General features: G+C 42.2%; 1 protein-coding gene across 3 annotated transcripts in view; it reads left to right on the forward strand.

The window, feature by feature from the left end:
- Positions 1-27,286, forward strand: part of FGF14 (fibroblast growth factor 14) — a 603,006-nt gene that overhangs the window by 420,646 nt on the left and 155,074 nt on the right. The window contains exon 1 of one of the 3 annotated variants that reach the window (XM_043477363.1): positions 21,285-21,477. The exons of the other annotated variants lie outside the window; for them this stretch is intronic. Coding sequence (XP_043333298.1) covers positions 21,285-21,477 — 193 coding nt within the window. Of the gene's footprint in view, positions 1-21,284; positions 21,478-27,286 lie in introns of those variants that run through there. 3 annotated transcript variants of the gene reach the window in all.

Genomic DNA, 27,286 nt, shown 5'->3' on the forward strand with positions numbered 1-27,286 from the left:
GAGATTCCAAGGGGACAAATTCTTATTGACAGATGAAAGAAAAAAACAAATACCAGTTTTATTTGAATGGGGTTTTCTTTCTGGCCTGGATATTATTAGAAGTATACCCTATTGTTATTTGTTGTTGTTGTTCAGTCACTAAGTTGTGTCCGACTCTTTGTGACCCTATGGTCTGCAGTGAGCCAGGCTTCCCTGTCCATCACCACCTCCTGGAGTTTTCTCAAACTCATGTCCATTGAGTCAATGATACCATCCAACCATCTCATCCTCTGTCACTCCTTTCTCCTCCTGCCCTCCATCTTTCCCATCATCAGGGTCTTTTCCAATGAGTCAGTTCTTTCCATCAGGTGGCCAAAGTATTGGAGCTTCAGCTGCAGCATCAGTCCTTCCAATGAATATTCAGAGTTGATCTCCTTTGGGATTGACTGGTTTGATCTCCTTGGAATCCAAGAGAGTCTCAAGAGTCTTCTCCAGCCTCACAAATCAACAGCATCAATTCTTCAGTGCTCCATCTTCTTTATGGTCCAACTCTGTTATTTTAGTACTGACTTTTATTAGGAATTAAATGAAAATTATTCCCATGTTCATATTTAATACTAACCCAAGAGGTAAGAGCAGAGGGAATAATTGTAAACATTAATTTCACAAAGACATTCTTCACCAGATGTTCATCATAACTAATTTTAACAGTGCTTGATTAAAGGAAGTCATTCCTGGTACATATGCATGGTGGGCCAGTGTCTCTGGGCCAGTGAATTTCTTGGCTGTGCATTCAGCAAGTGGCTAAAAGTGATCTGTCTCTGGTCATGTGAGGATGGTGACCTTCCAGTCACCTTGAAGTTCTTTTCCTCCTTTTCCATGTAAAGTTTCATAACCTTCATGGTGTGGATACTAAGGAGCTGCTCTGAGCTGGTCTCAGGAGACTCAGACACTGTCACCCTGCAGCATACTCGTTTTGTCAACTGGGGCATGGGAGCGAGGGTCTCTCCTTGGTCAGGATGTCTCAGGATTAAGAGATAATGTACGTTAAGGGCCTGCTACTAAGCCTGATGGGCTGTCTGGGTGGGCCAGTGGTAAAGAATCTGCCTGCCAATGCAGGAGATGTGGGTTCAGTCCCTAGGTGGGGAAGATCCCCTGGAGAAGGAAATGGCAACCCACTCCAGTATTCTTGCCTGGAAAATCCCATGGACAGAGGAGCCTGGCGGGCTACAGTCCATATGGTTGCAAAGAGCCAGACATGACTTAGCGACTCAACAACAACTAAGCTTGGCACTCAATAAATGTTCATTTAGGCAGGATGTTTGAGATCCTGAGAGACCTTCCACCACCACCATCCAGCCTCCAACCTCTTCCCTTCACTGACCTGCTGCAGGAACTATGAGTGCCTTATTCTTCTGAGATGACGCAATATGGTTAAAAATCTTTTCATAAGAATTCAAGCTCTTACCTGAGCAGGAAAAAGAATGCATTGAATGATTTTTAAGACTGTTGGTGACAGTAGCTGGATGACAACTTGGAAGCCATGTGGAGGAGAGAGAATTTTCTGGACATCTGTGTGTCTTTTGGGTTTTGTGTATGGGGGGAGTTGTGGTTAGGGGCAGCTTGCGTATCAGCACCAAGAAGCACTGAGAAGATGTGTTGATAGAGTTGCCTGGTTAGTAAGTATTCATTAGACAGAAGGTGGATTCTCTGATGGCTCAGATAGTAAAGAATCTGCCTGCATTACAGGAGACCTGGGTTCGATCCCTGGGTGGAGAAAATCCCTTGGAGAGGGGAATGGCAACCCACTCCAGTATTCTTGCCCAGAGAATCCCATGGACTTCTGTCCATGGGGTCCCAAAGGGTCAGACACGACTGAGTGACTAACACTCACTTTCACTTTTGTTAGAGGGTATCTGGGGAGCAAGTGGCTGCTCAAGGAGATTGTGAAGGGGTGGAAAGGAAGATGCTGGTCTCATATCAATTGAGTCATGATTTGCCTAAACCTAATTATATACAGTATATATATATACTCTGAGCTTTCCATTACCATTTCAACTTTAGTAGGAAATGTTTTATTAAAATGTACTTTGGGAACAAGTGCCTTTTCTTGTCTTCTCGTTGACTTCAGTGAAGTGTGTCTGTATTGCCATAAGGCCCTTTTGTATCTCCTGAGTCTAACACAAAAGCTGGAGCTGGATTTCCTTCATCACGGTTTGGACTGTGGGACGACCCAACCACCAGACCGCCTGCTGCAGGAGGACCTTACGTTCCAGTCTCCACCCACTGTCACGGGGTCTTCCATGGAGAGAACGGCAGAGAGGGTGGGCAGCGCGGCCTTCCAGACACTCTCCATCAGCTGTGGTTGTTCGCAGAGCTGCCACTAGGCTACCTTCTGTGCTAAGTGGCTTCAAGGTCATGTCTGACTCTTTGCGACCCCATGGACTGTAGCCCCGCCAGGCCCCTCTGTCCTTGGGATTCTCCAGGCGAGAGAATTGGGTTGCTTGGCCTCCTCCAGGGGATCTTCCCCACCCAGAGATAGACCACACTTCTCTTATGTCTCCTGCATTGGCAGGCGGGTTCTTTGTCGCTAGCGCCACTCGGGAAGCCCCAGACTCCTTTGAGCAGGGAATTTTGCTGTTGTTATTTCTTCTAGTAGAATTTTATTGAAATATAACACACACAAAGTAACTGCAGACATTTCAGCTCAGTGAATTTGGGCAAATGCGCACATCCCTACAGTCATTAGTCAGATCAAGGCAAAGAGCATCTCAATCACCCCAGAAAGTTCCCTCTCTACTTTCCAGTCAACCCCTCACCTCAGAGACAGACTCTTCAGATGTCTATAGGTGACGTTTTCCACTTTTTAAGTGGAGTGACGATTGTACTTGTTTGTGTCTGGCGTCTTTAACTGTTCAGCTCATGTTGTTGAGGTTTACTTGTTATTGTGTGCACCAGTGAGTTGAGATTCTTTATAACTGGGGAGGAGTCCTGTGCTGGGTGTGTGAATAAACCACAGTTTGCTTTCCGTTCTCCTGTTGATGGACGTTTGGGTTGTTTCCTTTGGCCGTGTTTTGGAGAATCAGCCGCCATCACATACCACTGCAGAGTGGAGGCTGCTTTCTGCTCTTGCATCAACCGCATTTATTTATCGAGTCAAGGCTTCCGTCTTTGAAGTGAATCGCTGATTTATTCAAGGTCTACTTCCTTGCCTTGGTGATGAAGCAAATTAAAAGTTTGAAACTAGCAAGAACTCAAAATGCTTCTTTGCCTCCTTTTTGCAACTAGAAAAGTTATCACTTGGAAATATTGACCAAGTTGGGTATGGAAGTTTATAGCTTCATGCTCTGCCAAGAAACAGAATCCAAAGTCTATTACTTGTGAAATTAAAATATATTATCTACTCTGAGTCATAGCTGTAAAAACCAAAAGAAAACGTGTGTATGTTGTATGCTGGTATGCATACTTATGTACATAAAAGCCATAATAATACATAGACCAGTATTCAGCTACTTAAATTGCAAAGATTAGAATAATACGTGAAACTACAATCACAAACTAATTAGGTAAATACACCAGAGTATAATTAGTAACATTAGTTCAATCTGATTCAACAAACACATTTGCAAGGCAATCTGAAAATCTTATATTAGTCAATTTCTGATTTATTGCTATTAAAGCATTTGCTCTATTCACAATGGGAGGCTAGAGGTAGGCAGAGAGTGGGTTCTGACCACAAACACATACAAACTGTGTTTTAAGGAAAAGGAGTAGTTTGGGTTAGTTTTGGTTAGTTTTAATGTATCTGTTTGAACATGTTTTGGGAAATAGAAATGACTCAGCTTTTAGAATAAAAATATATTACACCAAAAAGTATATTGGTATAAAATATCACCAATATTATTCATGATAATTTAGTTATTTTCCTTAATTAAGAAAGATGGAGGTGGATACAGTGAAAAATTAAGGCTACAAAGAACTTAAAAAAAAGGACAGAGAAACCAAAGAGAGAATCCAGGGCGTCACTAGAGGCGGGTGGCCCTTCCGTCTTTCCCTCTCCCTCTCTCCTCCTCCTCAGCAGCAATCACCCCAAAGTCATTTCATTGCAGTTTTTTCTTCCTTCTAAATGTGTCCCCTAAGTTAAACACTGAAGAAAAATGTTTCAACTAGAACTTTAGAATCTGATTCTTGCCCTTAGAATTCTTCTTAGCTGATTTTTCAAATTTGTTTTATTGTAATTAAAAAAAAAAAGAAGCAGCTTAACAAAAGTGGATAAGGGCAACTGATTGACAAATAACTTCAATTATAAAATCAGCAACACAAGTAACTCTTCCATTTTAGAAAACTTGCTTGTAGCTTACTTTAACTCAGCTGGTAGTCACTAGAGATCCAAGAACCAAATTTTCCTCTGGGATGATATGACTTATTTATGTGTTTATGATTTCCCTTTTTAAAAATCATGAAAAGAACAACTGCCTCTTTTCTAATGGGCTCAAAATAAAGGCCACACTGTCTTCCATTAAAGGACTTTTTTTTTTTTCCCATACGCTAAGAGAAAAATTGCAAGCAAGGTTATAAGTTGACACATGAAACAAATAATATGCTTTCAGAAAAATCTTTGAAAAGATATACTATTAATTGTAATGGACTGTTCTGATCATTTATATAATACCATATTTGTAGTAGATTTTGGAGAGCTTTAGAGAAGGTTCTTATACTTAGGACTTACCCCAGCCCCCCAGAGATACTTTTTAAAAGTTTCCTCTGTGATTCCATGAGCAGCAACTATGGAGATCCACTGGGCTACAATAACAATCTAATTTATATAGGAAATAACATGAAGAAGACATAGGGTCTAAAGGGAAAGTCAGGCTGGATCAACCTTGTTCTTCCAACCCTCTGCTCAGTGAAGGTTGCATGCGTGCATGCTAAGTCACTTCAGTCGTATCTGACTCTTTGCAAACCTATGGACTTAGCCCGCCAGGCTCCTCTGTCTATGGGGTATTCCAGGCAAGAATACTGGAGGGGGTTGCCATGCCTTCCTCCAGGGGATCTTCCCAATCCAGGGACCAAACCCAGGTCTCTTATGTCTCCTGCATTTGCAGGCAGGTTCTTTACCACTAGTGCCACATGGGGGCCCCCAAGGAAGGACACAGGCCCACTGAGATTGGACTCCGCATGTCTCTACAGCGTGCATTTCTGATCTGAAGTTTTAACACGGCCATTAGCACGCTGTCCAGCTTACTCAGAGCAGATTTATCTTCCAAAGTTATGGGACAACTCGTCCCCGAATCCCTGCTGGGGCCAAGCATGATGGCAGGCTCTAGGAGCATCAGGCCTGGGCAGTGAGCAAGTCAAACATGGTCCCTGACTCAGTGAAGCTGAAAATCTCCCTCCTCTCTCACACACAGTGGAGGAGTGGAGGGGTGAGCAGACAGTCCAAAGGCTTTAAGAGAATGAAGATAAATGCAGCTTCGTTTAGAAGTCTCAGTGTTCGCAACTAAAGAGAACATCAAAACCTGTTCTCGGAAGAAGTGCCAAGGACAGTGTTAACTACTAACTGATTTGCCCATGGAAGACGGAAAGAAAACGTGGGTGTTAAGACTTGTCATTGAAACAACGTGAAGGTGGATATAAGGACTTAGAGAGCCACGGGCGAGAAGCAGAGATGGCAAGAGTGTAAGGGTTCACTTGAGTTCCAGAAGCAAGCAGGAAAAGTCAACAGATGAGCAGAAAAAACCTGCAAGTTTTGTGTGACCTTGGCGACAGCTCTCATGGGTGGGTCAATGTCATTAAAAGCATGAAAACTAGAGGGACAGAGATCAATTGAGAGGGCCTGTGTTGTAATAAAGTACTTAAAGAGGGTCATGTGGAAGAGGGAAACATATTTTATTCCAGTGAGCTGTACCAAATCAGGCTTCAGGCCCAGTACTGGGAAAGACCTTCTAAATTTCAAGCCACCTGGAAAGGAGAGGGTGACTCTGGGTCTGTTGGGTCCTCAGTCCCTGGAGGGTGCCCATGGAAACCAGGTATCCTCTGAGCAGTGTTGTTAGAATAAAACAGGACTAGATGACTTAAAGCCTCTTTATGGGAATTCTGAGCAAAAGGGTGGAGGCTCAGCGGTAAAGAATCCGCCTACCATGCAGGAGACGCAGGAAATGCAGCTTCGATCCCTGGGTCTGGAAGATCCCCTGGAGGAAGGCGTGACAACTCACTCTGGTATTCTTGCCTGGAGAAGCCTGTAGACAGAGGAGCATCCATAACATCACAAAGAGTTGGAAATGGCAGAAGTGACCGAGCATACCTGCACACGATACCCTGTAAGGTAAAAAAGAAAATGACTGAATGATTGTATCACAATATGGAGAGAGCATCATGAAAACTGGATACCCCAGTGACCAAGTTGCATTTCTGTTTATCAGCACAGCATTAATACTGGAATATGGGGACATAAGTGTGTTGTAATTAAAATTGGACCTGCTCCAATCCAGGAGCCAAGGCAAGGTCATAAAAAGACCAATACTTTATCACAGGAAATTAATTTTGCTCTTTATGACATCAGACCTGGTAAACACTATCAACCCTGAACTATATTATTCATATTCCAAAAATCTATAGTGGAGGTTGTCTTAAAGATTACAACTTGATTTTTCAAGGAAAAAGATGTTACTCTTTTCGTGGTTTTGTTTGTGTTCTTAGAGTGATCCTGTTAGAACAGAAAAATTTTATAACAAAGAAGAAAGGGAAAGATGTTGATGTTTAAGAATTCTGAACACAAAGCTTTTGCTACATATAAATAAATATGCTCTCACCTTAAAAGGAGTAATAAGATTAATTGCAATTTAGAAGGAAGAACAATCTAATCAGCTAATGACATCCGAAGCTAGGATAATGATATCCTCAGCTAAATGTGAAGACTTTCTTTCCCCTTTGTATACGTGTTGTCCTCCTATTCCTTCTAAAATCAACATCTCTCTTTTTTTAAAAAGGCAACCTTTTATGGTTATGAAGTTAGCTCATGTTCCTTGTGAAATATTGGGGGGGAAATACAAAGAATAAAATATAAAAAGTATACCCCACCATCCACTGATAAACAGTTAATATTGTCCTTCAGTTTAGATAGATAGATAGATATAGATACAGATATGTGTATAGATATATCATTCTTCCTAGATGACTCAGTGATAAAGAATCCCCCTGCCAATGCAGGTTTGATCCCTGGGTCAGGAAAACTCTTTGAAGAAGGAAATGGTAACTCCCTCCAGTATTCCTGCCTGGAGAACCCCATGGACAGAGGAGCCTGTCTGGCTATAGTCCATGGGTCACAAAGAGTTGGACGCGGCTTAGTGACTGAACAGCATCAGTAACGTGTGTGTGTGTGTATATGTGTGTGTGTGTATGTTTAATGACGTAGATCACACATATCCTATTTTGTATACAGTTTAACTCCAATGACCCTGGCTCTCAGGTTAATAGAGAAGTGTGGATAAAGAGCAGTTGAGACTTGTGAGAGGACAGGCAAATACTCAGGTAAGCGAGTGATTCATATTGCAAACATACACGGAAAGACAATACTCCATGAATCATTACATAGTGTTTATATGCTCAGCTGATTCTAAAGCTGGTGCAAATTTCCCTAAATGTCTCTTAACATGGTCACCAGCTAAGGTTCTTTATACTCTTGCCACCAACACAGACTGGGCACTTCTGGTATACAAAACCATTTTCACTGAATTCACATGTTAAGCTGTGTCTTAACTGGGGGTTTCTCTCCTTTGACACTTTCCCTCTGGAGTCCCCAAGGCCCTCTCCTGTACCTGGTAGAACACCTGCTTTTAAATCTCAGCTTGCCACGTGGCTGTTTCCAGGAGACACTTCCCAACCCACACCAGGTAGACTCACTCTCTTTCCACTCTCCTTGTGCAAGCTTTACACTCTGAATCTCTAACACTCAGTCCCACTTATGTATGTGCCATCTTCCCCTATAGTCTGAGCTTCTTGAGGGTAAAATCGCTTTTCATTAATATCTAAATACTGGGTCAAGCTTAGTGATGAAGAGTCAGTGCTCAGTAGATTTGTTAACTGAGTGAATGAATAAATGATGACTGATTATATAAATGAAGGCATATGCCTTTATGTCTAATTTTTTTTAATGAAAATCTTAACTGAAGGGGGCTGATTTTTGCCAATGTCAGATGAAGTAATTCATAGACAACTCAGATTGTTCAAGTGGTAGCAGTTGTTGTTCCGTTGCTGAGTCGTGTCCGACTCTGGACCCCATGGACTAAAGCATGCCAAGCTTCCCTGTCCTTCACCATCTCCTGGAGTTTGCTTAAATTCATGTACATTGACTCAGTGTAGTGTGTATGTTTTCAAAAAAACCAAAAAAGTGTTGACATGTGTCAGGCTCTTGGAAGGCGAGACCCTGAGGTCCGGAGCCCTGCCCTAAGGGTGGTTGGGTGCTTGGGAGGCAAAGAGACCATCCCCAGAAGCTGAGTTGGTGGAAGTGAATTTCCAGAGCTGGAGGGTACAGTGGCCCCGCAGGAGGCAGGTGAAGAAGTTATGGCAAAGGTCTTGGAATAGGACAGCTGGTTTATCATTGCCTCAGCGACAAGAAAAGTAGAGAGCAGCACTTGAGTGTCTGCTCTCACTCCTGTAGAAGGGCATCAAGGCTAAAACTAAAACCTCAGAGTGTAAAGACATCAAAGTGCTGTCTCCAGTTGATACTCAAAAATCCCTGAGATGAATAAACCTGAGACTTGTCCTGCTAGAACTAAACCTCTGGAGAGGCCCACTAAGCCCATTTTATGGGCTTCCCAGGTGGCGCTCAACATTCAGAAAACTAAGATCATGGCATCTGGTTCCATCACTTCATGGCAAATAAATGGTGAAACAATGGAAACAGTGACAGACTTTATTTTGGGGGGGCTCCAAAATCACTGCGGATAGTGACTGCAGCCATGAAATTAAATGACGCTTGCTCCTTGGAAGAAAAGTTATGACCAACCTAGACAGCATATTAAAAAGTGGAGACATTACTTTGCCAACAAAGGTCTGTCTAGTCAAGGCTATAGTTTTTCCGTTAGTCATGTATGGATGTGAGAGCTGGACTTTAAGAAAGCTGAGCGCCGAAGAATTGGTGCTTTTGAACTGTGGTGTTGAAGAAGACTCTTGAGAGTCCCTCGGACAGCAAGGAGATCCCACTAGTGCATCCTAAAGGAAATCAGTCCTGAATATTCATTGGAAGGACTGATGCTGAAGCTGAAACTCCAATACTTTGGCCAACTCATGCAAAGAGTTGACTCACTGGAAAAGACCCTGATGCTGGGAAAGATTGAGGGCAGGAGGAGAAAGGGACAACAGAGGATGAGATGGTTGGATGGCATCACCGACTCAATGGACTTGAGTTTGAGTAAGCTCTGGGAGTTGGTGATGGACAGGGAGGCCTGGTGTGCTGCAGTCCTTGGGGTCACAAAGAGTCGGACACAACTGAGTGACCGAACTGAACATGTGGCACTAGTGGTGAAGAACCCGCCTGCCAATGCAGGAGACATAAGAGACACGGGTTCGATCCCTGGGTTGGGAAGATCCCCTGGAAGGGGGCATGGCAACCCACTCCAGTATTCTTGCCTGGAGAATCCCACGGACAGAGGAGCCAGTTGGGCTACAGTCCAAAGGGTCGCAAAGAGTCAGACACAACTGAGTGACTTAGCACAGGGGGAGATGCACAGAGGTCTGTGAGCATGGCCAGAGTTGCCTCCTCTTTAGCCCAGGTGGCTGCACTAGTTAGGCATCTGGGGAAGGAATAATTCTGCCTGGACCCTTTATCTCTGTTCACTGGGAAGAGATCCGTGTGTTGATATGTGTCAGTGTTTCAAAATTATATATATTTGTCCGCAAAGTAGAATGGCCACTATTCCAGACTGACAGCTGAAGACTTCTTGCAAGCACACGGTACTCTTATCTCTGAAAACTAACTTTGAGTCTCTGTAGGGACTCAGAGGAAAATAAAGTGAGTGACAACATAAAAAGGGGGGAAGGGCACAAGATTGAGCTAAGAGGCATTTAGAGAATAGGACAACAGAATTTGTCCACTTAAAACTCTCCATGATGTTCTGCCTGAAGTTACTCTTTTGCTCTGAAATTCCTTCCTCTGTGCTCATCAAACTCACTGAAAAATTTCTGAGTTCCTTTAAAAATCTTTGACTTGAATGATACCCTTCATTTGCAGTCAGTGTCAAATCCCCAGGGAACGCAAATTCTTACCTAAGGAGCTAGTCTAAATTTCTAAAAGGAGATAGCAATTATCTACTACCCCTACAGCTAAATAAAAATGAAAATGGAATGGGGAAAAGAAAAAAAAAAAGATTTTCTGAATCTATTTCTTTCATTTGATGATAGCCTCAGGCCCTAAATCTCATCTTGCACTGCATCACATGTCTAGCTTTAGTTTTATTCAGCTCCTTTCTATGGTCCTAAATCTCAATGAAAGGCATGTTGTAAATTCAAGAAATTTAATTCTTTGTGGATTTATGTGGTACTCGGAAAATGCATCCTCACAACCCACAGGGGAACAAAATGGCTCTGTTTCTGCAACATCTGAGAATTGCTATGCTTTTTTTTTCCCTGAGAGGTGCAATAATTAAAGTCATAAGACATTCAGGTAAGCAGGCGGCATCAGAGAAGTCCAGCTAATAACAAGACATCATTCTGAACAGGGACTAAAGCAACAGGGCTGCAGGAGCAGGCGCTAATCAGATTCAATCAAGTAAACAGCTGGTGTTTTTTTAAAAAAATTATATTTGTAGGAAACAGCGCTCTCATTTAAAAACTGGCATTCTGTCCATAGCTGTGAGGTTGGGGTGTGATTATCAAATGGTAGGCAGCGCTCTGTTTCCACATGCTTTAGATGGAGTGTAGGCATGGCGACATGATGTGAAGAGCCAACTCGTTGGAAAAGACCCTGATGCTGGGAAAAGTTGAAGGCAAAAGGAGAAGGGGGCTGCAGAGGATGAGATGGTTATAGCATCAGTGACTCAATGGACATGAGTTTGAGCAAACTCCAGCAGATAGTGAAGGACAGAGGCACCTGCTGTCGATGGAGTTGCAAAGAGTCAGACAGCACTCAGCCACTAAAGGACAACAATGAGGCATGGTTGAATAATACACACCCCAAAGATGTCCGAGTCCTATCGCTAGTCCTCTAACTGTGAATGTGTTTACATGGTAAAAGAGAATTAGCAGATATGATTACGTTAAAGATGTTGAAATGCGAGATGATCCCAGGTTACCTGAGTGAGCCGAGGTCATCTCTAGGGCACGACTGAGTGGCTGAACTGAACTGATCTCTTGAGTGTAAAGCGTTTCTAGAGACATGTGGAATATACTAGTTTCTGATGGACTTCCAGGTCATGTAGTGAAAGTGTATGAACTCTGATACACTGGCTTTTGCATCAGTTGCATCTTCTCAGTCACTAAACTGTGGCAAAAAAATGAGAGCAAATTTTGTGGTAAAATGATTTTTTTTTTAATCAGAAGAAATATACCCAAATTTTCATGTCAAGATTAGAGGTGATTTTATTTATCATTTATTTTTATATTCTGATTTTTTAATGAGTACGTATTACTTTTATAGTCAGCAATGTAGTATGGGATGCTGTGTGCTCATTCCTTCTCGGTCTCCCTCTGCAGTTGTGATTTTTATTCTTGCTTTGGATGCAGGTCACTTTGAGAATTGGATGAATTCTGTGCATCTGTGAACCCAGGTTCCATAAAAATGCACATATGTATGCTTAGTCACTCAGCCATGTCTGAATCTTTGAGACCCCTTGGACCCCAGGGAGTGTACCAGGCTCCTCTGTCCATGGTATTCTCCAGGCAAGAAAACTGGAGTAGGTTGCTATGCCCTCCTCCAGGGGATCTTCCCAACCCAGGGATCAAATCCAGGTCTCCCACGTTGCAGATGGATTCTTTTGCCACCCCCAAAGTGCAAATGTCCACCATTCTTTTCCCTTTAGTACAAAATTCATGGGGAATCTCAGATTATCTAAATCCATCCACGAAACTGCTGAAAGTTCTCGAGTCCCGTGTAAGTTTCCCCATCCTAGACTTGGTGCTGTGACAACGGTCACGTTTTAAACAGATGGATGGAGGTAGCTTGGTAGGAAAAGGACATACTTAAGATCTGTTTCTTTCTTTCTAGCACTGTAAACATAAGAGTCATTTAGCATCTCAGAGGCTTAATGTGTCCCCTAAACAGAGATCATGACCCCCACTTCAGTACATGTACAAGTTCTTTACAGACTATTACACAAATATTACTTGGGTGTTTATAAATTGAGAGAGACATACTCTCAATTTGTCTTCAAAGAATTATGACCTAAACCTACATTCTAATTTATTCCTAATTTCCATTTAATTGTTATTGAAAAAAAATTTCAAAACTGAAATTACGTAGATACGGTCTACACTCTTGGGGTGGTGATGAAAATAGTGTTTTGAGATTCTTAAACTGGGAGTTTGCAAGTCACTTGTGTTCAGAGATCACTGATGCTCTCTGATGACCTTTACCAGCGTCAGGAATTCAGTCATGTGTTTTAGCACATGCTTGTGTGCATGTGTGTGCATGTGTGTACAGGTGCACATGTTCATATTTGTGTTTAGCCTACATGTTACTAAACGCAAAATAAACATGTGCATCTGTGCACACATATTACTGGGCTTCCCTGATATCTCAGCTGGTGAAGAATCCACCTGCAACTCAGGAGACCTGGGTTTAATCACTGGGTTGGGAAGATCCCCTGAAGAAGGGAACAGCTACCCACTCCAGTATTCTGTCCTGGAGAATTCCATGGACTGTCTAGTCCATGGGGTCACAGAAAGTCGGACACGACTGAATGACTTTCACTCACATTTATTACTACATACAAAGAACATAATTAACCTAGAAACTTCCATGGCTATGGAAGAGACCATTGTAGTAATTATTGAATAGAAATTGGTTACAATGTGATAATCAGATAAGGTTATATCATATGTGCACACAGACTCTTTGCACAGAGAATATAAATTAAAGTTCATTTCTTATTTTTTGGGAAACTGAATAATATTTTTTTTCTGTTGAAATATTTAATAGTCTTTTCAAAAACCCAGTTCACTGATTAATGGTTAAATTGTTGTTATTAGAGTGAGGAAGCATAAGTCAATACTTTCAGTTCTGAAATGAATGCTATGTATGTTTCAGGTTCATTTTAATATAGGAGACTTGAAACCACTGAGACTATTTTTACAGCATATTAGTCAGAATTAAAAAATACATTAGATTTATAAAGCTAAGCCATCTGCACATATCAATCTGGTATTGCGTCTATAGTGAAGACTGTTCACAAGTTTTCAGTACCAATAGTTTCCACTTTTTCTTTATTGAGTCAAAATATTAAGCAACAATAAAATGCCTTCCAGGTTTTTTTAATAGATGGAAATCTGTTCCCTACTAGAAATAAATATATCCAGCAAAATTAATCAAGGAGGCTATTATAACATTAACATAATCAATTACTCCTTGAAAATCTAATTTAAAACATTTTAACATTCATTTAGATTATTTTTAAATCTAAAATAAAGATCAATAATACTATCACAGAAAAAATAAGATTTTGAACTTGAACTGTAATGAATGGATACACATCATTCTTAATTAACTACCTGAAATGTTGTCCCAAGTGCATCTTAACATTACCTTTTGATGTTCTTCCAAATGAGTAAAAATCAAAAAAGGTCATTAGTGTTCACTAAATTCTCAGAATTATCTCACACATTTTCAAATAGAACCTATTTAATCCAGAATAAAGAATAAAAACATAAATGCTGATATATCCTTTATGACCTACACAAGCTCACCCCAAATTAATTTATGATTATTTATTCGTGAAACAATGTTGGGCCCTCATATTTTATCCTTAACTTTAAATAGTTCACAAGTGATTGACGTTCAGAGCAAACCATGTGGCAAAATGGAGTGAGTCGTTTATTGTGTGGAGATGATCAAATAAGTAAGCAGGGAATATTTGAGGAATATTTGTTTCTACCCTAACTAGCCTTCCAATTCAGACCCACTGGGAGATAAAGAAATTAAGACAACAATGACAATAATGAAACTAAAGATATTTCTGAACACAGGTTCCCTGAAGCACTTAAAATCCTTTTTAATCAAAAGATGTAAGATGTTTCTAAGCAAAATACAGAGCATGACATAGTTAAATAAGGGTAGGACTCCCATTTATAGACTTACATAGTGCCATCATATCCTATTTCATTGATTCTACCATGCAAATAGCAAAATACAGAGCATGACATAGTTAAATAAGGGTAGAACTCCCATTTATAGACTTACATATTGCCATCATATCCTATTTCATTGATTCTACCATGCAAATAATTTTTGTATAGACATCTCTGAAATTGATATACACCTTGTGATTTATGACATGATATAGTTTAATGAAATGTTTTTTTTTCTTTGTACTTAAATGATGCATCTTAAAGTCAATAATTTCTTAGATCTGATGAATTTGGTCACATAGAAATGATGTCTGTGGTGGTGGCATATATGAATAAAACATATGCAGATTGTCAGTTAGTGGAAATAAGGGTTTGCACTTAATAGTGATATCAGTATCACAAAGTACATTTTTAGACTTTTTTGTTTATTTGAAGTTGAGATAATGTACTTGTTTTTAGTAAACCATACAAAAACATATATTTAAACAACCTATTCAACAAAATAACCTAGAATATAACAAAAACTCTGAAGGCAAGGGGGGAAAGGCTCTTTTAATAATGAAATCAGTGTTAATAAGGCTGTTTGTTCTCTTCTTATATACTCTCCTCCCTTAGACTTTATTTAATTTTATATTTATGGATGATTCTAACCTATATTTCATCTAGCTTCCAATGATTGATTTGATGTAACAAGTTTGAAAACGGGGCATATTGTCCATTGGGAAACTGAACGCAGAACCCAGGTGGCTCGGTAGTAAAGAGCCCGCCTACTGAGCAGGAGGTTTGGGTTCAATGCCTGGATCAGGAAGATCCCCTGGAGACGGAAATGACAACTCACTCCAGTATTCTTGCCTGCGAAATCCCATGGAGAGAGGAGCCTGGCGGGCTGTAGTCCATGGGGCTGGGTTGCAAAGAGTCAGATGACTGAGCAACTAAACAACAACCTGAAAGCAAAGAGAAGACTGGGTGATGGGAGGCGGGGATGAGTCACAAAGATCAGTAATATTGTCCTCGCCAATCCCAGTGGAATCATTCTCACACCCTTCAGTAAGCCCCGAGCATCACTGCTGGAATTTAGAACCCAAACTACGTGTCATGTTAGGTTAAGCCTAAGTGACATAGCAAAGTGTAAAGACCTCTCTGTGTATCCTATTTCTGAGGTTGAGGTTGTGTATATTCCAAATGGAATTTTAGATTTCTTGGTGCTTAAACAGATCAAGCATCCTGGGGTAATTTATCCTTGGCAGACTGGGTTAAGCGAGATTTTCTGTTCCTCTTATTTGGTATTAACTGTTTGGCTGTCTATGTATCCAACTTCTTAATTCTTTAAGCACCCACTTTGCCTTGTGCCACTTTAAGCAGTGGACATGTGGCAGTTGACAAATGGGGCACATAATACGTTCCCTGTTAGGCTCGTGTTTGAAAACAGCAAGATAGTGCAAATGAATAAGATATGTACTAAAAAACGTATATAAAATGCATAGAATTTTTTAAAGTTGTAAGTGCTCTATAGAAGGAATAAGGGATTGACTGTGTGGCAGTTGCTATTTTAGCTAGATCTGTAAGAGAAGATCTCAACTGGGATGATAATCAGTGAGCAAAATTTCGAAGGTGAGTGAATCATATGGAACAGCAAGCATGGAAATCCTTCCATAGCAGCATGCCAGGTGGGTTGAGGAACAGCCACTGGTAAATGAAGAGAGAAGCAGAGATGATGTCGGATAGCAAAGGAAGGGAGATGAGGGATACAAATCATCTGGAGCATTGTGGACACTGTGATGGCTTTGGTTTCTACTGAGTTGTAGGATTTTGAATTGAGGCATAAAATAATAGGATTTATACCTTTAACACTTTGGCCACAGTTTTGAGGGCATATTAAAGGTCAAGGGTGAAGTCCAAGGGGCCAATCAGGTCACTACTGTAACAGTTCAGTAGATGATGGTGACAGGTAGCAACGCAGACAGTGGGAAGTGATCATATAGTAGATCTATTTTGATGATAGGGTGAATGCATTTTGCTGAGGAATTACATAAAGGTACTAAAGAAAGAAATGAGCTTAGTACGATGCCCAAGCTTTGAGCCAGAAGAACAAGCAGAAGGCAGATGTCATTCCAGAGATGGGGGAGATTGTAAAGCAGGTCAGAGAAAGGAAAGTGAGAGTGTAATCTTGGCCAAGTTAAGCCTGAGATGCCTACCAGACATCTTCATAGAAATTTCAAGGTAGGACTTGGTCGTTGAGGAAATGAAGATGTGAGTAATGAGGGTTTAAGAAATTACCGATGACTATCATGCATTGAATTTGGGAAGATCTCCTGGAGAAGGAAATGGCAACCCACTCCAGTATTCTTTCCTGGAGAATTCCATGGACAGAGGAGCCTGGTGGGCTACCATCCATGGGGTAACAAAGAGTCAGACACGATTGAGCGACTGAGCACATTGAGTTTGCACTATGTGGCAGGCACTGCTGTGTTTTACACACATGTTCTCCTTTAATCCTCATAATGACCTTATTGCATTATTATGACTATTTTACAGCAAAGGAGATTGAAACTTAGGTTTAAATCAATCGCTCAAGTGTGCAGAGTACGGTCTATGTTTGCTTTACTCCAATTGTGATTTTAGCTACTGTTTTATATTGCCAAGGGGAGTGCGGGCAAGAGGCAATAAAAATGTTCCAGGCAGAAGGAACAACATATGCAAAGAAGAAGGGCCAAAGGGAACCTGGCATGTTCTGGAGACTTGCGAGCACAAGGAAGTTGTTGATAACCAGCCTCCAGTGAACTAATGCTTGTGTGATACTTTGCAGTGTTAGAATTGTTTTCTCAGAGGCACACGAATTGCTCTCTGTGAGGCAGGGAAATGTTTTTATTATCACTATTCAATGAGTGGGGAAAGAGGCTTGCAGAGTTAAGTTCACAAATTTGGTCAATTGTGAACTAAGGTTTGACCTTGGACATCTTTTGCCAAGACTTAGAGTAATTTTTACATTTCTGAGTCCTTAAAATATTTCTGGATACCCATTTAGGAGCTGGAGAAATATACATGAGGTTACATATATGTTGATACCAAAAAGCCATGGAAATTGGAACAGAATTTCCAAGAGAGAAATGAGTGATCTGAAAGACAATGAAAATAATAGCTGTCATTTTTAAGCACCGAGGATGTACCAGACACTGGACAAGGATCTTTGCAATTGTTTATTAATTTTAATCTCACAAGAACTGAAAAGGAGATTTCATTATCATCTCAGTTTTAGAGATAAGGAAACTGAGGCTGAAGGAGACTAAAGCAACTCACTGGAGATCTTTATACAGGCAGGATGGAGCAGAGGCAAGAAATGAACGTGGCTGTCTGAAATCAGAGTTCAGACTCCTGACAGGTTGGTCAGGAGGCATTGCTGTCTTGGCAGTACTTTATTGTTTGCTTTTGTAAAGTCAAATGTGAAATTAGTGACACCAAGGAGGTCCTCATGAGTGTGAAATTATTTCTGAATCACAGCAAGGTATGGATTTGTGTTCACCTGTCCTGAACGGTTTTCACCCTGTTTTGGGGGGAGTTTTTTTGCACATGCTTTTATCACAGCTTAAGACAGCAGATGGCCCTCTTGCGTTTTTTTTCATTACCTCCATCTGTAAACAACTAAACAGCGTTTTGGGGAGGTGAAAAGGAAAACGCATGGATTAAGCGAAAAGACCGGAATTATCCCAATGCTGCCCTCAACCCATGCTCCGCTAGGACAGGAAACCACACAAGATAGAAATGACCCCGTTTAAGGCTTGTGAAATTCACAATTCTGCATAGATGCGCTGAGACTGAGGAGTCCGCTGCGCCAGGGGTCGGAATGCATCAGGAAAAAAGAGTATTTCTCGGTTATCAAAAAGCTGAAAGGCTTTGTGCTCCAAGGTGGGTTATTAATGCCAGTGGAAGCAGTGAGGATTAATTTCCTTTCCGCCTTGGGTGGCGCGGAGTGGGGAGTGGAAAGCTGCTTTTAATGTAAAGCATCAGAGGCGCTCCCACGCTCAGGGAACCTGCTTCCTCGCTCAGCGCTAAGGCTGGGCAGATCTCTGTCCGCGGTGCTGAATCGCACCCTTGTCTGAGGTGGCTGTCTGAGGTGGGGTCTAAAGAAACCAAAATACCAACCTTCCCTTGGATTATACAATCCAGAGACTTGTAGAGAAGACTGAATTATAGGAAAATGCCTGGAAAGAAAATAATTAACACAGCTCTAATAATAAGAAGCTTTAATCTGTTCAAGTTATTATACTAGACACATTTATCACAAGGATTAAAAAAAAAACTTTCAAAGCAAACTGGGTTATGTTGTTTGGGGCAATTGTACTATATTTAAAAGGTTACTATACTTAACATTTTGCTTCTTTGAAAAACTCATTACTATAAGTAAATATGTTTGCTTTACTTGTAAAGTCATTAGGAAATTGCAATCTGTAATGTCTGAGATAGCCACTCTTCAATAATGGGAGGCCAGAGAAGCTACTTCTTCTGTTCAATACGACTTATTTCAGTGCATTTTTAATGGCCTTTTATTAGGTGTATCCATCTCTGCCAATGACCTTTCCTTTTTCAGCATGGCAACACTAAATACATAGTGTAAAAAGATGAGAGCCAAGACACATAACACACGGAGGCAAAGGTAGGCATGGAGTAAAATAGCCAACACACCCCTTTCCTTTACTCTTCCTAGCTCTTAGCTGATTCAGGATTGCAGATTTCTGGATAATTACTCATGCATTTTCCTTTTAATAATCATGGCTATTAGACAGACTTCATGTGTGCATAAAACACAATGAGGTAGGGAAAGCCAGTTTACAGAATATGTTTTTTAATGTTAAATATTATATACACTATCCTAAAACCAATTTGATCTGCACTGGACTGAAATCTACATACTCCTTTTAGATTAAATTCTCTTCCTCCAAAGAGACTTGTTAGTAAATGTTGTAAATACAATGAAAACAGCTGAGCAGTAATTGCTTCCGTGGTGAGACTGTGGCTAAGTTCTTCCATCGAACAGAAGGTGTCTAGCCTCCTTGTCATCAGCCCTTGTCTGAACTTCTCCCACTTGCCTGGTTGCAGGTCTGCGTGGTACTTTACTGCCTATTCCTGAGACAAAGACAAAGTGTGTGTTGGTTCAGAACTGCTCCCAGGGCTGCTTGCTGTCCTCTTCCCAGCTCTAAAGCCGTCACCAGAGAAGCGATTGTTACAAGCAGCAATTACCAAATGAGTTTTCCTTCCTCCATTCTTCACACCCGATTGTGAGAGGTCTAGTTTGCCCATTTCTTTTCTTTGCCTTCCTGGAATGACAAGCAGTCTAAAGGAAAGAGGGAAAGGTGAGAAACCACAGGAGCACAAGCTACTCCTAGTTCTGACGCTCCGAGTGTATCCTAGAAACCATGGATCTGCGTTCACCCAGGCGTGAATTGTGTCCCTCCCAACCTCCTTCGGGCGCCCCACTTGCTCCCCTCCTCCGGGGCCTTCATATGTTCGCTGGCCCAACACGGAAGTGCTGTTGGGACCCCGACAGGAAATCAGGGAGACGAGGCAGCAACTGTTGTGTTTGAATGTCAGACACAGTTCATCCGCTTCGCTCCCTGGCTCTCTGGCCAGGGACACCAGCTCTAATTGGAGTGTCCGTCAGTCTGGCTGCTTTCTCTCCTTACTGGAGTACTGTGTCAGCCTGCCCGCCCTTAATATTCTGTGCTGCCTTCTTCAGTGTTCCGTCCCCGCGGCTGTTCTGTAGCAGCTACAGTTGCAGCCATCTCTTCCTCCGGAGTGCTACTGAGTAAATTTGGGAAGGGGCGGGGGGCGCGGGATGAGGTGGGGTCTTCTCCCTTCCCCTCCTCCCTCCTCCTTGCTCTGCTACGGCTTCAGGATGACAAGCCTCCTTCTCGCGGCAGCCAGCCGAAGGGAGAGTCCAGCAAGTCTGGGTGGATTAGGTAGGGAGTGGAGACGCCTCGCTGCTCAGGACACACTCGCTTCGCTCCCAAGCTCCCTCCTCCCCTCTCCTCCTTCTCGGGGTAGAGAGGCTCCCGGAGCTGGAGGGATTAGCCAGGAGGGCGGAAACCACCGCGCGTTCCAGCCGCGCCCGCGAGTTTCCGTGGACCAGGAGGCACGTTAAGATCCAGAAACCCTCGCTAAGCCCGGGGAGCCTCGGACACCTGCCAGTTTTCATCCAAGAAAAAGAACGCTGATCATTCCTTCAATTCCACCTGCTTTGGTTCAGCCTCTTAGGACCCCACCCCCCTGCCACCCATTTCGGGCTTTCTTTTATATGATTATTAATATTTTTAAAGTCATCCTTGTATCTCCCCCCCCCTTTTTTCCCCTTTTTTTTTCTTTTTTTCTGAAGGCTGACCTAGGAGGGGAGGGGGGGAACGGGAGGGGATTGGAGTGGGGTGGGAACGAAGCGCTCTGATTAGAGATCTCCTGGGAGAAGATTGCTCTCTCCAGATGCTGATTTCCAAAGCACTTGACAATCACCGGCAGAATCCGCGAGCGGGCAGCGGCAGCGGCACCGGACGGGGGGCAGCTCGAGTCAGGCGCTGAGTCCTGCCCGGCGCGCCCTGGACGCACCGACGCGGAGACCCTGCGGGCGCCGCTCCTCCACCCCTTGCCCTGGAAGAAGGCGGCCAGCTCGCCCTCGCGCCCGGGAGGCGGGCCGGACAGCGAGGCCGCGCAAGTTGCGGCGGCTGCCCGTCGGAGAGAGGGCTCGGGCGGCACGCGGGGTGACCGGCGGCACCCGCAGCCCCGGGCCCCACTCCCGGCCCAGACGCGGCCGCCACCTCTGGCTCCCGCCGCGCCCAGAGCGCATTTGCGCGCCGGACCCCGCGCTCCGCGGAGAGGGCGATGGGTCCTAGTGGGGACTGAGCGCCCCTGCGCCCTCTCCCCAGCCCTCCTCTCCGCCTCCCCGAGGCCGAGCCGCCGTCTGCGTCTCCCCGTCTCTCTCCGGGGTCCCTCAACTCCCTTCCCTCCGTGCCTCCCTCCCCCGGACCCGGGCCGGGGCCACCATGGCCGCTGCCATCGCCAGCGGCTTGATCCGCCAGAAGCGGCAGGCGCGGGAGCAGCACTGGGACCGGCCGTCCGCCAGCAGGAGGCGGAGCAGCCCCAGCAAGAACCGCGGGCTCTGCAACGGTAACCTGGTGGACATCTTCTCCAAAGTTCGCATCTTCGGCCTCAAGAAGCGCAGGTTGCGGCGCCAAGGTCTGTGCTGGGGTTCCCTGTCGGGAGGCGCGCCCTCGGACCTCTCCCATCTCCCCGCCTGCGTGGGGCCTTTTCGGGCCCCCCTCCCGCCCTCGATCTCTCACCTCACCCCCCCACCCCCACCTCAAGACAAGTCTCCTTTCTGAGCGCTCCGAGCGCCTTCCGCCCCCGGGAGCTGGGAACCGGCTCTCTGGCAACCTGTAGCCACTGACAACTCCACCGGCCAGGAGCCCGCAGGCTGGCCCGTTCCCACCGCTGCCTCTGTCTCTCCGGGAGGATGTGGGCTGACCCCCAGGGGGAATCTATGCTCTCGAGGGTCTAGGCTTCTTCCCCCCCGGGGCGTAGAGTCTTTGACTCCGGAATGTTGGGGCAGTGGGCAGGGGATGCGGGGGAGGGGGGGGGGGACCTCCCCTAACACCTCAGGGTCGCGCCGACTGCTTCCAGTCCGCTTGGAAATGCCAGGAATTCCTGAGTCTGGCCTCTCTGGGTTTCCAGTGCTCCTGGAAACCCGCTGGGCTCCCAGACCTTGGCGGAAGGTGGTGACCCCCGCCGGGCGCTCGGCGGGGGCTGGTGCGAGAGAAGTGAGCGGAGGGTGTGTTTGCCTTGGGAGCCAGCTGGGTTGAGATTGACCAGAAAGCTGCTTAGCGTGCAGCACTGGTCATTCTGAAGTCTCGAGATCGCCTCTTGGGAAGAGGAGAGGGGCGCAGAGTAGGAAGAACGCATCGGAAAGGGGGTGGGGGGTGGCAAAGAACCCCATACGTGGTAGTCTTGACACAAGGCAAAAGAAGCAGTTACTATAGACAGATGACGAGAATAGTTGCCTCATTGGACGTATTTTTCGGGAAACAACTAGTGTCCAGCAAGACCTTCTGGTGCTGCCTTTAGAATGACCGGAGTCTCAGAAGGCGACTCACCCCTGAGCTGGAGCTCAGAGGCTTTTGTTCCTTCTGCTAGTCGGCTGGGCATCCAGTTGCTAGGGGAGGTTGTTTGGCGAGCATGTGGGATGTTTCCGTGGGAGAAATGGGGATGGCTTGCTTTTCATCACTAAGTGGGCTCGGCAGGAAACACTGAAGAATGTATTTACGTTAATAGGAGTATATGTTTGCCCAGCACTTTATATTCCCAGTGCCCAGCTGTATTTATTTTAAGTTCCCTGTTGTTCCAAAGATGGGTAAGAGAAGCATATGTTTTAGGTGTGTATCTATGTGAGGGTGTGTGTATCCCACACATTTGCAGATTTTTGACCAAAAGTTTCAATGCTTCTTTAAACAAAAGCTAGAACTGTATTTTTTTTTAAGCCACTCCTTGTCACAGACAGAAATTAGAGTTACTGGCTCTTAGAATCAAGAAGGCAAATATCTGAGCAGGATCAGAGTGGAAGTTCTAAGGTAGATAAATTATAGAGCTATAAGAGAAGAGACTTCCTGATGAGGAGTTTGGGGACAATGATGTTTTCACACCAGTGTTGAAGCTGTTTAAAAAAATGGACTTTAATTTTCTTCTTTAGCCTAGAGCCCTATCCAGCAAACCTGGGTTTTATAAGACCAACTGGATTGTTTTAAACGCTGTTGTTCCATGGAGGGTCATGTTATCATGACTTAACCTGTTTGCTTCTCCCCTAATTTCATCTGAATATCTTTTAGGACCCAGTTTTCACCAAATAGAGCTCCAATTCTGCCATCTATTTGAGTAAATAAGCACATTTGTTCTAGATAGAATTATTTTAATATGAACGATGAGGAAAACTTGGTGTGTTTTCTTTAAATATAAACCAGTGGATTGTTTTATAAAGATGAAAAATAAATGTTCTGAATCATATGAGTCATGAAGGAAGGTTTGCTTTACACTTGTGAATGTTAGGATGGAGGTAAACTTTTTACCAGAGAAAAAGACATCTGAGCTGTCTATTTCAACATTTGTAACCCTGGCTGCTCCCTTGACATTCGTGAGTTTGCAGTGATATGCAAGCCTCAATGATCTGCAAGAAAAATATATTTGAGGGCACATTTGCTGCCTTATTTTTGATGGAAGAATGGAAAAGAAATAGAATAGAAGGAAGTTTCATCAGGACCTTTTCTTTTATCCTTCTTATATATTTTCTATATAAAGACATATATTCTTCAGTGAAGAAAATATAGATAAACCCTTTGAGTATCAGAAAGGAATTATTTTTAATTTAAGCAAAATAAATATTGAAACTATATTGTGTAAAATGTATATTAATATATGGTTACATGGTTTTATATTACTAAATATAACTATACACAATTCTTTTTTAATTAAATATTTCTTTAGAAAATATTTTTAAGCATGTTTACCTTTGCCTCCTGTATTCATTCTTTGCATAGGAACTGACTCAAGGAAATTTTAAAATTCTGATTTCTTGATTTAAAGATATAACTTTTAGGTGTGACACTTTACCATTGTATTTGAAAATTGTTAATTTGGCGAATAGTCATTGAATCTTTATAACGTGTCAAGTTCCAGGACTTGTGGAGTGTTGTAAAGAACAGATGATTCTTCTTCCATCAGGGAGATCACAGACATGAGACAGAAAGTCATTGCAGGTAGCAAAGAACAAGTTAATAAGACATTGCAAAACTCGAGGTCCTGAAATGCACAAAGAGGGTTGAAGAAGAGAACCAGGGGGCAGGGGTGGTGGGAAGGGGTACCTAGTCAGAGCCGATAGACAGGGTGGGAGACACTGAGAGCTACAGGTTGAAGGCTGCCATCTGAGAGAGGATGCCGAGGTTTGAAGAACAATGTGTGTGAAGCCCCTGAAGTGGGGATAATCTTAGCCTGTTGGGAGAAGCGGAGGAGGTGTAGAAACTTCAGGTACACTGCCATTTCACATTACATCTATTTTGTCTGCAGTTTGCTTTTTGACACAGAAATGCAAATACATTTGACATGTTTGCCAACAAAATCAAGAATAGCTTGATATTTTGTCTTTTGGGGAAAAGTAATATACCTATCTTAGATGTAGTGTTTTCTTTTTTCTTTTTAATTCTCCTTTAAGTAGTAATTTATTTAATATAAAAAGTATGACACATTTACTTATCCCCTTTGGGTCAGGCCTTACCTCCCAACTCTGATCACCTCCTGCCCCCATAGAAGGTGGTTTTTGCACCAGTTGAGTTGCTCCTATAAAGGATAGAAATTTGCTAGATGGCTTAGTGGTCGTGGTGGGCACCGCACCCTATCTTACCTTCCAGACTCATCTCCCTCCACCCGTGCAGTAACTCTTTAGACTCCAAACATCATTCACGGTTCAACCACATGGTTTCAAATCTATGCACTTTAGTTTGTGCTTCACTCGACATGAGAGTTTCTCCCTTCACCTGTTGAAATGATGCCCATTTCTTAAAGCTTGAAAAAAATGCCAGCTTCTCTGAGAAGTCTTCCCTCCTTGCCGAGAAGTAAGAAGAACTCACTTGATACCTCACGCTTGTTGTTTATGCCCAATAAGAATTAATACAGCACACATATTCAGTAGTTTGTAGTAGGGAGCAATGTCTCTGTTTTCTGTCCTCCTGGGCTTTCAAATCTTGGCAGTGTGTCTGCCATGCCGTGGGTACTTGTCACTGCCCTCGAATTGAATTGAAATAAGGAATGTCAATGTGTCCAAAGCTGAAAAAGTGTTTTTGGACCACGGTGCTCTAACTAGACTATTTTAGAAGCAAATATACTTTTCAAAATTTTATATCATTTTTTTACTTTCCCTAAGAGTACACATATAATCTATCCTTTTTTTTAAGGGATTGGAGTGTGATTACATATTTGCAAGTTATTCTCTGCAAGAATATAACCAGCCTCACTTTAAGGCTTAATTAGTTTATGAAAATAGATACTTAGAATATCTGTTGACATAGTTAAAGAAAAAAGGCACAAGGAAACCAACAATTTGCATCTAGCCTTATTATTTGGAATCTCAACAACAAAAAAGGGAAAACTGAAATAGAACCAACTTGTGATGTGTATGAACATTATATGTTCATATGGTGAACATATATATGAACATTATATCCTAAAATTGTTACATTTTTGTTATCAGTTTTTAAACCAAAGAAGAACTTTCATTTTTGTAGGATAATAACTTTTCAAAATCTTTGGTACAGCTAATGCAATTGTGTTTTGAAGTCTTCTATATTTCATTTTTTGGCTGTTGTCATAAGAGCAATGGTATCATGTGTCATGTATTTATATGTTTAATCAGTAGTTATGTGGGTTTCTCACTAACACATTTTACCTAACATAAACTACAGGATGTCATAAGAAATAAGGAATGAAAAATTAGCTACTGAAAATTTGTTTTCAACTTATTCTGTCATATATATACACACCTATATATACATTTCTTTGCAACACTGTGATAATGAAACCCATCAGCTATCCTAATAAAAGAGCATTGGTCTTCCTTCTTACACGGTACTGTGTAAGGAAAGCCAAGCACACCCTTTCAGAAAATAATCAACAGCAAAGAGTTCTCAAAAGTACACCATCTTGTCTTACTGCTTCTGAGTCATCACCATTGAAAATAAAAAGACAGCCCACTTATTTGGGCTCTTTAGGTCAAAATAAGGAAGGAGTATTTTTCTCCCAAAAGATCACCCTGTTTTACTTTTGCAAGTATATTTTTTTACTTTTCTAGAATGATGTCTGTGGGAGTCTTCCTACCTATCTTTTGATAATACCTGTTGCTAACTTTGATAAGCAGAATTTTATTACTTATTAGTTCTATTAAGGCAAGACAAAAATTGTACATTTTCTATCTTGAAATGTCTCATTCTTTAATGAGGGCTATTCTGTCAAATGCAGGGTTTCTAAGTGAAAGATATTATGGGGATATTACTGAATTGATACATAAAACAATTTGAAAGCCTTTTTCTTTAATTGACCTTGGTTCCTTATGTATATTTTCTGTGACTTGTTATGATTTCAGACATTCTACATTTGCTGAAAGCATCTGAAAAAAAAAAGGTTAATACCACTCTGGTGCAATAAATTAGTGTTGCAATATATAAAGTGTAAGATAGCAGAGTAGGTCAGGTAAGATGCAACTTAGGTTAAGTAAGTAAGACGGTTTGCTTTGTGTTACGTTGGATTCATTGCTTGAGGTGAGTTTACATATATTGAGAAAATAGTACTATTAACTGGTAAAGAAATCCTTTGACATATCTTCAAATATAGAATTTCAGAAGCACCAATTCTCCTCCACCCCCCTGTCTAGGTTGCCGTTATCAGCTACAGATTTCACTTTATATTTCAAATTAGTAGAATCATTGGTGCAGTTGTCCTACATTTAGCTCCTAAATTCTGTTTTTTCTGTTAGTGATTTTAGTCTATACAATGTTCCTATAAGAAAGTCATTTTAAAATAGACATGAACCTCCTCTTTCTTCAATGTAAAAGGATATCTCCTAAAATTTATTTACTTAATTTTAAATAATGGCAAACATTGAAAGGGAGTGGTAAATGAATTATATTTCAATCTGATTTATCACTTTGTTCTGAAATCTAGGTTTCTTTCTAGATATAGTTTATATTAATTTCTCTCCAAATGGTCAGAAATTTTAGCCAAAAAGAACTATGATGTTTAGATAGTACAGATTGTATATGATATTTTAAATATAGTCATTTTAGCACTCAAAGGCCGAAAGCATAATAACGGTAGACTCAAAAATATAAGAGACCATATTAGGGGGGGTAGATGCAATTTAAAGTCAACTGCGCTATGTTGACATGACTACAAAACTAATTTAGTCATTTTATCTACAATGATTCCAACATTCAATTTAAGAAATTGCTAT

The sequence above is a fragment of the Cervus canadensis genome, chromosome 9, assembly GCF_019320065.1.
Source record: "Cervus canadensis isolate Bull #8, Minnesota chromosome 9, ASM1932006v1, whole genome shotgun sequence".
Taxonomy (NCBI): Eukaryota; Metazoa; Chordata; class Mammalia; order Artiodactyla; family Cervidae; genus Cervus; species Cervus canadensis.